At 46.5% G+C, this 12,146-nt stretch overlaps 1 protein-coding gene across 5 annotated transcripts in view; it reads right to left on the minus strand.

Annotated features, from left to right (window-relative positions):
• Positions 1 to 12,146, minus strand: part of ACSL6 (acyl-CoA synthetase long chain family member 6) — a 67,179-nt gene that overhangs the window by 5,741 nt on the left and 49,292 nt on the right. For all 5 annotated transcript variants that reach the window (XM_084762797.1, XM_084762795.1, XM_084762794.1 and 2 more), the window contains exons 18-20: positions 7,647 to 7,790; positions 6,071 to 6,172; positions 5,145 to 5,216 (exon numbers count right to left, since the gene is read on the minus strand). In XM_084762797.1, coding sequence (XP_084618923.1) covers positions 5,145 to 5,216; positions 6,071 to 6,172; positions 7,647 to 7,790 — 318 coding nt within the window. The remainder of the gene's footprint in view (positions 1 to 5,144; positions 5,217 to 6,070; positions 6,173 to 7,646; positions 7,791 to 12,146) is intronic.

A 12,146-nucleotide genomic window follows, 5' to 3' on the forward strand; every position in this document is an offset into this window, starting at 1 on the left:
CAAATAGCTCTTACCCACATGGAACCTGCAATCCACCAAGCTATGCCGGTGTTTGGCATAGCTACTATGGGGCTGGGTGCAGGGAGATGACTACCAGTTGCTTCTCTGATCTCCGTCCCTCACAGTAACAGAACTCTCCCGGATATATACCATAGCAGTGCTGTTCTCTGAGTCCTCGGCTCTGCTCTGCAGCCAGAGCATATCCATGAGATCCATATTTGGTTACCAAGAAAGAAAAACAGTTGCTTCCCTAATAAAAAAAAAAAATTCAGGCACAGCTACCTCCATCTCCTCTCCTCTTCCTTCCTTGAACGTGAACAGTGTTGAGAGCTATTGCAGCCACTGTGCCACCATGGGGTGAAAAGCCAACATACTAAGCATAGAGAGAAGTGGAAAGACAGGAAGAGCCGATGTCTTTGAGGGCTGGGAGCATCCATCGTTCCATTTATGCAAAGGAAAGTCCAACAGACCGAGTCAGGCTGCATTTCTTTCTGACACATCACAAACCCTAGGCTTGCTGAGCTGTGCTTTGTCACTAGGTTTCTTTTCATTCTTATGTCATTATTATGTTTCTTTTCATTGTCATGACCAAAATAACCTACAGACCAGCATCTCCTGGCCCATGGTTTCAGCTGTCACTCCTGTGACAGCAGGAGTGAGGCCACAGCTTGTTCACAAGGTGGCAGACAGAAAGCAGAACGGCTAGACCAGAATGAGAGGTGTTTGACCTTCAAAGACCCCTGGGGACCGACTTCTGCCTGTCAAATCTCACTTCTTAAAAGATCCATGACACTTGAGATAGAGCTACTGATTGGGAACTGCGCGTTCAAAGCTTGAGCCTGTGAGAGGCATTTTGCATGCAAATCATAACAGAGAAGGGTCTTTTAAAAAGGGATGAACTTCGAAGAATAAGTAGGCTTTGGCCAGAGGTAGAGAGATGGCCAGCGCAGGGTGTGGAGTGGGCTGCCGTGTGGCCCTGGTGGAAGTGTGTGCTCAGGCAGAGGCAGAGATGGGCAAATCTCTCCAGCCTGTTACGTGTGTGGGCTGGAGCCTGTGGTGCATGTGAGGAGAGGTGGGTCTAGAAAGAATGGCCCAGGCTGTAAAGAGCAGTAATAGCACATCTTGCTGTCAAGTTTAGACATGACTCTTGTCATAGCTCTTCAAGACAGGAAATTGATCCAGAATGGCTGTTTGGAAAGATGCTCGTAAGATGGATCAAGGGGCCGGGGAGATGTCTCTGATAGCAACAATGGAACATTCTAGCAGGTGGCTATTTAGAAGTGACATAGAACTCTTTGCTCAAAAAACTTCATTACGACCACTGTATTTTTATACAAAAAAACTCACATCAATACAAAAAATTTGTCTAATTGTGAGTGCATTAGCATTGAATCCCCTGAAACTTGAACTACAGAGGTTGTGAACCTCCATGTGGGTATTGGGAATCAAAACCAGGTTCTCTGGAAGAGCAATGGCTTCTTTTAATCACAAAGTTGCCTTTCCAGCTCCATTTGTATGTATGTAAATGTGTGTGTGTTTGTGTGTGCATTTATGTATATATGTACATGTGTATGTATGTATGTATGTATGTATGAATGAATATATGTAATTTTTGAGACTGGTGTCTTTTACTGTATAGTCCTGGTTGGCCTGGAATTCACCATTTGACTCACAGGCTACAATGCCAGGATCTTTCAAACTTTAAATTTTATAGAAGAAATATGAAGAAAATGCCTAATGTTAGCATTCTTTCTTGAAACTTGTCATTGGAGATTTATAGAACTTTCATTTTAAAAATACTTTAAAGTTCAAACATTGCATTGGAAAGCAATACTTCCAAAGTCTCCAATTATGTCATCTCATAAGAACATGAACTGGTAAAAATCTGCTAGTTTCCAGGGGGTGAAGAGACGGTTCCTTGGTTAAGAGCAATGGCTGCTCCTCAGAGAATTCAGGTTCCAATACCAAGACACAACCATCTACGAAGTCTAATTCCATAGGATCTGGTGCCCTCTTCTGATCGCTGAGGGAACTGCACATACGTGATGCATGGACACCCATACCCATAAAATAAAAATACATAAAATCTCAAAAACTTTTTTAAAAGCAATGACAACAAACCCCATAAACTTTTGTATGTTTGAAGGACCAAAGGTATTAACTAGAGTTTGCTTGTAGATAACAAACACAAAACAAATAATTTAAGAGGGAGAACAGACAGAAAGAAAAATAAAAACACGAATCAGAAAAGTGATAAATTCATCCATAAATTGATTCAGCAAGTATCCATTTCTTTTTTTAAATTTATTTTTCGAGACAGGGTTTCTCAGATTGAACCATGACCTATTTTTTAGAATTTCATGGTTCTGGAAAGTATGCCACAGTAAACCCATTTTAACAAACAAACAAACAAACAAACAAAATGTTTAGTATAATCATCCCAGTTCAATAAATCTAAACTCCTAAAGTTTATAGAATATAGGATGACTTAAACTCCAGACTTAGTTTCGTCATTCTTTGTGTGCTTAGAGCTGATGCTTAATATTCTACCCCCAACTACCTCGAGGCAGAGCCTTACTGCATAGCCCAGGCTGGCCTTGAGACAGAGCCTTACTGCATAGCCCAGGCTGGCCTTGAGACAAAGCCTCGCTGTGTAGCCCAGGCTGGCCTTGAATTTATGGTCCTCCTGTCTTAGATTCCCAGAGCTAGGATTGCAAGTGTGGACCACCATCCCTGGTTGACCTTTTTTGTGTTTTGTTTTTTTGTTTTTGTTTGTTTGCTTGAGACAAGGTCTCATAGCCTTGCTTGGCATGGAACTTGCTTTGTAGTTTGGACATCCTTGAAATTATGATCTCCCTGCATCTGATTCCCATGTGCTGGGATTCTATAAACACACGGCCTTATGCCTAGTATATGTGGTTCTGGGGAATCAAATACAGGGCTTACACACGAGGCAGGACAGGAGCCCTGCTGTTTGTTTTGCTATGGTCAGCTGAGGAGGATGGTACAGAGCAGTGAGGAGAATGAGAACAGAGAAAACCAAGACGTAACAACTTTGGCAATAAAACTAAAGACCTCTGGGATGTCACATGACTTTCCTGCATCCGAGGTTACCATGGTGAGGGCAGATTATTAGAGCAGAAACTGCACAGGGCACATGGAAACTCAAGATCTCTCTCCTCTCTTTACTGCTCTAACCAAAGGCATTGGAGAACACTGGGAGGATTTTACCGTTCCTTTTAAAATAACCTTAACAATATCACATACACACAGACACACACAGACACACACACACACACACACACACACACACACACACACACACAGAGAGAGAGAGAGAGAGAGAGACACAGACTCTCTCTCTCTCATTCTCTCCCTGCCCCCATCCCAGTGTGTGTTTCATTATTATGTTCTGTAGCTTATGCAGCCTAATGCCAACAGATGGCATGGTGTGTAGGGCTTAGGAATTCACAAGGATGTCCCCAGATGCAGCCCCAAACTGTCCTTCAAATTGCCCCATGCTACAGGGTCTGGAACCACTCAGGAGTGGCCCCTGGACCACATGGCCACATGTGATTCAATCACACAGATCTCTATTAAAGAAAGACCACAAAGTAAGCTATATTAAATTTGGAAATTGAAATAATCCTAGTGGCAAAAAATGGACTTTCTATTCTGAAAATAAAGCAAGCATCCAGGATGCCTCTGCTTCAAGCTGTAGCTGTCCAGAAATGTGTACTGACAACTGAAAGTTTGTTTCTCAAATTGGTTTAATTTAAACATCTGTTTCAAGAGAAAAACAATCTCAAATACTGAAACTATATTTAGCTTTCTTTAGCTTGAAAAAAAAAGTAAAGCCTTAGCTGGGTATGGTAGCTAGCTCATGCCTGTAATCCTAATACTTGGGGAGCTGAGACAGGAGGATTGCAATAAGTTTGAGACTATCTTTGGTTACGTAGTAAGTAGCAGGCCAGCCTAGAACCATTATATGGCATGAAACCCTATCCAAAACTAAGCAAAACAACAATAAAGAGAAATCTTTGTATATAAGCACATTTAAAGTCAGATTAAACGCAAGAATTTTACATTTAAAAACAATTTAAAAATAGTTGTAGGCTATCATCAAACAATACACAAAGTTTAAAAATTCTTGTAAGCCTTGCAGACCCCTTAGACTATATTTTGGGGGCGGATTTTAATGGAAAATGTGTTTGTTTATTTTTGAGACAGGGTTTCTCTACAAAGCCCTGGCTATCCTAGAACTTGCTATGTTGTCTCAGTGGGCCTCGAACTCACAGAGATTGGCTTCCTTCTGCCTCCCATGTGCTGGGATTAAAGGCAGGTGCCACCATACCCCAGTAGAAAAAAAAAACAGTTGTGTGTCTGTGTGTGAATATGCACATGCATGTGTAGAGTTCAGAGGTTAACTTTTAGGAGCTGTTTCTCTCCTTGTATTAGGTGGGGCTCAGGGACTGAACTCAGGTCATCTGATGTGTCTGCAAGCACCTTTACTTGCTGAGCCATCTCACTGTCCCTCAAAACAATGATGAATGCTAATTTTATGAAAGACAATTATTCCAAAATCCAAAGGATAAAACTTTCTATCAGCATATTCCCATTTTCTGCTTGGATCCTTTTCCTCTTTGGCTTTTACTGCCGAGCAAAGATGATACGTGAAGCAGGACTGAGCATGCTCGGTCCTGAGCCCAGCTACAGTCTCAGAGGAACTGAATGTCCTTTGTTTGAGGGTACTTTGTTTCCTTCTCCTTTGCAGAAGGCCACTGGGCTGATAATGCCCTCTTAGCAAGTAAGCATGCCTACAGCCGCCAAGAAGGCAGTGCCCATAAAAGTAAAAATAATGATCATGCCCACGTGATCTACCCGTGACAGCAAGGCTTCTACTTCAGCCTTATGATTGCCTGCGGTTATAAGGGCAACAAATACAGCAACCTATTTTAGTTTAAGAGCAGGCAGTTTGCCGCTGGCTCAAGACAAACCTTTTTTGGTGGTGGTGGTGGTGGGGGTCTGTTGGCCTATAGGCTTCTAGCTGGCCACATGACAGAGGGAGAAAAGAGTCTGGGCCAGGGTCACCATGCTCCTACATAGCTACGTAGCACTCCTACGAAGTGGTGTGCAAAAGTTACCTGTTCGAAAGAATGAAGTCCACTTTCTTTCCCCAGCATCACCATGTCATCCAGAATGGCTTTCTTCAACTCCTGAATTGAACCATGGAAGTAAAACAGTAACACATTTCAAAACAGAGATGTGAGAGAGGTAGAAGGAACAAGGCTTTGAATTAAGGCCAACCAGTGACAGAGTAGACAAGCCCTCTCTCTATCCCTTCCCTGTTGCTATGGCAATTGCTACCTCTCACCAGGACAGAGAAGGGTGCGAATGGCCAATGAGGTCGCCGTGAGTGGGCTAGGACATGCTTTGTTTTAGGTGGCCTGTTGGTCAGCCTGGAAGTGCTGCCACCCCCCGTGTGAGCTCAGAGACCAGGGAGGAAGGCAGAACCAGAGATGTCAGTCCATGGTCTGCTGCTGAAACACAGAACAGCAATCCTCTCTAGATGTATGTCATAAGACAGTTCCATGAAGGAAAAATGGTGGATGCTTTTAAGTGGAAAGAGCTGTGCTACTGTTTCCTTTCAATCACTACCTCTTATGACCCAGTGCACATGGGATCCCCCTCCCTCGGCAAAGGACTGCTGGTGGGTCACAGAGCCTGTGCTCACATCTGCTTCTGCTGTGACCCAGCTGTGTGGCCTGGGACAAGTCACCTCCTCTTCGACTGCTCCTTTCCAAGCTACTGGAAAATAGGACTATATATAAACTTAGTGTGACGGCTCCTGGTCCTGAGCACCCAATGCTTTGCTCAGTTTCTAAAAAGAAAGAAGGAATTTCTTCAAACAACTGCAAAAGGACAAACCTGTAGTTTAAGATTCCAACCATGTGTAAAATAATAAATACTCTGTGCATTTAGACGTCAGTGTTGTCGGTTTTTCTGCCCCCTCATTACATGACTCATAAGATACTTATCGACCTGTCGGGAAGCACCTGGGGGTACAGACCTTATTTATGCAGAGCTCCTGATAGGTCCCTTCGATTCCTCTCTTCTGAGCCCAGGAAGGCATGACTTCAGGGTCAGGCACGACAATGCCAACCAAAAAGGCCTACAAAGCCCACCAGAAAGCACGGTCATGTCAAAAGCCTTTAGAGGTCTCATTTGTGGTCTAGCATTAAAAATAATCTCTTGGTATCCTCACACGCCACCCTTTCCTAAAAATAAGTCTACAGTTATGAAACATTTGTTCAGAGGTTATAAAACACTTCTACCAGTGTGCCACGCAGTCCCGACTGAACAATTCTGATGTGGGACTGATCAGCGGTTAAGCATTTGATTAGCATGCCTGAGGCCCTGGGTTCAAGCCCCAAACAGTCACACACACACACACACACACACACACACACACACACACACACACACACCTCTGATATAACCCCTGATTTTCATGCCAACCTCAGGTCTGCATACCTTGGAGGATGCTAATCCAACAACTTTATTGATCCAAGTCCTGTGAGCCAAAACACATTTTCCAGAACTTCAGAACTACTTCAGATTTGTTCTTGAAGAATTGTTTTGATTTTTTTTCTGGTTATTTTCTTTAGAAGTAATTTAAGGTTTAATTACATAAACAAATGCACAACATAGTATAGAGTCAACAACTCTGGTACCACAGAATTTGTTTTTGTTTTTTTTCTGCCTGTGATCTAAATAATATTGATGGCAAATGCTTTAATACTGGTAAGCAATATTATAGTTGGTACCACTCCTTGCATTACTATACCTGTTTACCTGGACAACTGATTTGCATATTAAAACTGGAAACAGTAGTGCTTAAGAGAGTGGTGGATCTCAGTGGCAGACTTCATGGTTAGCATGTAGTAAGGCCCTGAGTTCAGCCCACAGCAACACACACACACACACACACACACACACACACACACACACAATCAGAAAAGCAAAAATATTGATTTTTTAAAAAATTTAATATCTTAAGCCGGGCGTGGTGGTGCATGCTTTTAATCCCAGCACTTAGGAGGCAGAGGCAGGCGGATCAATGTGAGTTCGAGGCCAGCCTGTGTAGCCAAGGCTACACAGAGAAACCCTGTCTCAAAAAAACAAAAAAAAAAGTTTTTTAAAAAAATATCTTGTTTCAAGAAATTCAAGAAACAAGAAAATATCTTGTTTCAAGAAATTTCAAGAAATGTGGAAATATTTATTTCTACATCTTCAAGGAACTCACTTGCCTTCACTGTAATTACCCATACCCTAAGTAATTAAGATTTTTTTCTTTGCATTTTTCTTTGAGGTTGAGGCTGACCTCAAACTCCAGATACTTTAGCCACTATCCTTGCATGTACCACTTGTGGTGCTGGGCACGGAACCCATGACTTTCGGCATGCTAGGAAAGCCCTCTGCTCAGTGGGCTGGATTCCCAAACCCTGTAATTTCCTTTTAAAAAGGAAGTTTCCTCTTGACTCGACATGTATGGGTGAATCCTGGTGGTTGACTAGAAATCAAAATCTAACCTGGCATTTTTAGCAGGCCAGTGTGTGCAGGAGAGCCGGAACTCTGGTGCTCACCTTTAAGCTGTCCCCGTGGACATAGATCTGCGCCACAGGCTCACTCCGGATGTAGATGTTTTCAATCTTCTCTGGTGCAACGTATTCCCCCTGAGCAAGTTTAAATATGTGCTTTTTCCGATCGATGATTTTAAGTGTTCCCTCCTGTGGGGTAGAACAGACAGCTTCCTAAGACAGCACTCCTGTTTCCAAGATGGAGGCCTGCCTCCTCGGTGCAGACTTACCCGGTTCACCCCAGCTCAAGCTGCTCCCCTCTGTGTCTACAGAGATGTTGCATGGGGCTCGACCGGGCCATTGCCCATCACAGATGGATGGCATGCCAGTTCTGGTGGGCCCCGAACAGCCACCATCCTTTTCTTCTGTATCAGTCTTACCAGGCCCTCTTACTTCCCCAGCCATGCTCAGCCCTGAAGCAGGCATCATGTGACTCTGCACAGCTCCATCTCTGCCCCACCAGGCCTCCTCCTGCCCAAGCCCATGCTCCAGTTGCACCTTTCCTCACCAGCATCTCCAGATCCACTCTCTTTAACCAATAGATAAGAGTCTATCGCCCCCACTTCTGCCTCAGCCCCAGAGTGCCCTTGCCACTTTCAGAAGGAAAGCAAGAGTCCTCAGAGGGCCTGTGGCTTCCTTCCAGCCACTAGGTAGTGTTAAAAGCCCCACTCTCCCCAGGATCCAATGGCAGGATGGCAGGTATCAATGTCCCTTCTGACCAGCCACCCTATTCACCTCACTGACCCTGGGACCCTTTTGAGTTCCTGCAGTGATTAAGAGGCACATACCCTATGAATACTGTACGTACGTTATCCTCGGCAGCAGCATGCCAGGGATAAACATTTCCATATGCTTAAGTTGCTGGCTAGAGCTCCTCAGTGGCTCCCAGATCTTACCATGGTCAATGGCTCCTGTCAGGCTGTGAAAAATCTGCTCCACCCAGGGCTCACACAGAAGGAAACTCCTTGAGATCATTGGCCTCAAGTCAGCCCTAGCCTGAGGGTCCCCCCCCCTCATGCTCCCCTCTCACTCAGACCCATCAATCCTCCCTCATAGACCTTCTCCCAACCGCCTCTTCGCCCTCCTGTGGAAACAACATCCTGAGCAGACAGACTCCTGCATAAACCCCCTCCATCCCCCCTGCATCCCCCCTGTAACCCCCCTGCCTCTCCCCTGCATCCCCCTGCATCCCCCTGCATCTCCCCTGCATCCCCCCTCCATCCCCCCTGCATCCCCCCCCTGCATCTCCCCTGCATCCCCCCTGCATCTCCCCTGCATCCCCCCCTGCATCCCCCCTGCATCTCTCCTGCATCTCCCCTGCATCCCCCCCTGCATCCCCCTGCATCTCCCCTGCATCTCCCCTGCATCTCCCCTGCATCCCCCCCTGCATCCCCCCTGCATCTCCCCTGCATCCCCCCTGCATCCCCCCTGCATCTCCCCTGCATCCCCCCCTGCATCCCCCCTGCATCCCCCCTGCATCTCCCCTACATCTCCCCTGCATCCCCCCTGTAACCCCCCTGCATCTCCCCTGCATCCCCCCTCCATCCCCCCTGCATCCCCCCCTGCATCTCCCCTGCATCCCCCCTGCATCTCCCCTGCATCCCCCCCTGCATCCCCCCTGCATCTCTCCTGCATCTCCCCTGCATCCCCCCTGCATCTCCCCTGCATCCCCCCCTGCATCCCCTCTGCATCTCCCCTGCATCTCCCCTGCATCCCCCCTGCATCTCCCCTGCATCTCCCCTGCATCCCCCCTGCATCTCCCCTGCATCTCCCCTGCATCCCCCCTGCATCTCCCCTGCATCCCCCCCTGCATCTCCCCTGCATCCCCCCCTGCATCCCCCCTGCATCTCCCCTGCATCCCCCCCTGCATCCCCCCTGCATCCCCCCTGCATCTCCCCTACATCTCCCCTGCATCCCCCCTACATCTCCCCTGCATCTCCCCTGCATCCCCCCTGCATCCCCCCTGCATCTCCCCTACATCTCCCCTGCATCCCCCCTGCATCTCCCCTGCATCCCCCCCTGCATCTCCCCTGCATCCCCCCTCCATCTGTTTGGTCCTTACACTAGCTTCTTTGGATTTCATGGCAACAGCCAGCTATTGTCACCTCTGTTCCTCTAATGAGGAAAAAGAGGGTCAGACACATTAGTTAACGCCCCAGCAGCCACAGGACTAGGAAACAGAGGACTCAGGGCTGAGATTCTAGGCTTTCTTGGTTAGAGGACTGCACCTTCCCCGGCATCTATTACTATAAAACAATAATTTTTTAGAGCACAAATATTTCTTAAACATAATCGTTGAAGCTTTGCACACAGTCTGCTAGAAAATGAGGGAGGAAATGACCAAACCATCACTCATCCACTCATTCAAATAAGCTGACACCAAGAGTCATATTTTAGAAGAAAAACTACAAATTAATCTTGCTTAAGAACAGAAACAGAAAGGCCAAACACAACGTATAGGAAAATAGTATGAAAGAAGATCACGCCATAGCCAAGATGAACTCAAACCATGAATGCACACTCAGCCTGACGTGAGAGGCATAGAAAGAATAAATGCTTATTTCAAATGTAAGAACAACATCAGTGAAAACTCAGCCCTTATTTAGAGATGATGACGAGCTTTGATACTGACTCTGCGGGCGGCTGGCAGCTGTTTGAGTTGCTTGCGTTGGCCACGCCAGCTGCTTCGTGGGAGTTTATTCATGTACACTGCCATGCCCTGAGTGGTGGGAGGTTTCACCATTCATGCTCAGTGCCTCAGCATTGAGTGTTTATGGTTTTGAGTCCCTTTCTTTATGAAAAAATGACATGGAAGACAAGCACTATGGCACATGCTTATAAACCCAACACTTGAGAAGCCGGGGCGGGAGGTGACAGCACATTTGAGTTCAGCCAGGGCTGTACAGAAAGACCTTCTAAAAAACCCCATCCGGGCGGTGGCGATGCACGCCTTTAATCCCCAGCACTTGGGAGGCAGAGGCAGGCGGATCTCTGTGAGTTCGAGCCCAGCCTGGTCTACAGAGAGAGTCCAGGACAGGCGGGGCTGTGTTACACAGAGAAACCCTGTCTCGAAAAACGAAACAAAACAAAAAACCAAAACCCCATCATTAGCACCATTATTATCAATACATACAAGCAAAATAAGTAAGTAAGTAAACAAACAAATAAAATTGATTGCAGGGCCTTGAAAGGAGCTGTCGCAAGTGCAGGGCTCGAGTCCCAATCCTCCTTGGTTTGTAGGGCAACCCTCCCTCCACAGGTGTCCATGTCCCTCAGGCCTCTCTGGCCAGCCCCTCTCCTACATATCTGTGAGCCTTCTGTTAGAGCTGACTGTCTCCTGATCCTGGCTTGACTGCCCCTCCATTCTCTCTTGTCTGGTGAGTGCCTGTCCTCTGTTTCGTCCCTGGTGTCTGTACCCTCAGCCCTACTCATGCCAAAAATAAACATGAAAGTGAAAATGCATGTCTTCCCTAAGCAGAGTCCCTGCCCTGGGGAACAGACTGAGGACTTGACCTTGTCTGCCGTAGGCATGAAGGTTTCTCAACGGCAAAGGCACTGGCCCAAGCAGAGGAAAATTGGCTCACTTGACCCTAGAGCCAGGGAGGGCTCAGTATCACTCATGTACCCGATAAACTCAACACCTCAGATTCTGACCAAACAGCAGCCACTTCCCAGACACACAAAGAGGTCCTCTGGCTGAGTGACATCAGGCAAGGGCTGTGGGTGTTGGCAACAGCCGGGGGTTTTTTTTTTCCTTCAAAGGATTTGCATGAGTGTCTGATACCTGCAGGCACTGTGCTAAGTGCCTTGTAGCCGTGATCTTATTTGTTCCCTGTGGCAACAACTGAAGAGGCAAGCCATACTATTCTCCTTATTTTTAAAATAAGGAAGTGTGGGCCAGAAAGATGGCTTAGTGGGTAAGAGCACTGTCTGCCAAGGCTTGTGACCTGAATTCGATCCTGAAGGCTCCCATGGTAGGAGAGAATCAATGTGTGCAAGTTGTCATCTGACCTCATGATCACCATGGGGTGCACAAACACACAAGCACGCAGGCACATAGAATAAATAAATAAATACTTTTCTGAGTGAGAGAATGAGGCAAACTGGTTTGGGCTAAAAGCAGCGAGCCATAGCCAAAGAATGAATACTATAAAGATTCAGTTTCTTATTAAATAAATGGGCCGGGTATAGTCCAAAAGAGGAGTGTGGCTTTGCTCAAGGTGACAAAAACAATTTTTAGCAGAGAGAGAGAAAATCAAAGGAACAGAGGTATCCCTTATCCACTAACTCCACGATTTTCTTTTTTCCAGATCCAACCTCTCAGGTGGGGGTCAGCTTCTGTGGCTGTGGTGGTTTGAATGAAAACGGTACCTATAGGCTCAAGGGAGCGGCACTATTGGGAGGTATAGCCTTGTTGGAGTAGGCATGGCCTTGTTGGAGGAAGTGTGCCACTGGGGGCGGGTAGGCTTTGGGATTTCAGAAGCCCAAGCCAGGCCCAGTGGTGAT

The sequence above is a fragment of the Acomys minous genome (genome assembly GCF_964271855.1).
Source record: "Acomys minous genome assembly, chromosome: 16".
Taxonomy (NCBI): domain Eukaryota; kingdom Metazoa; phylum Chordata; class Mammalia; order Rodentia; family Muridae; genus Acomys; species Acomys minous.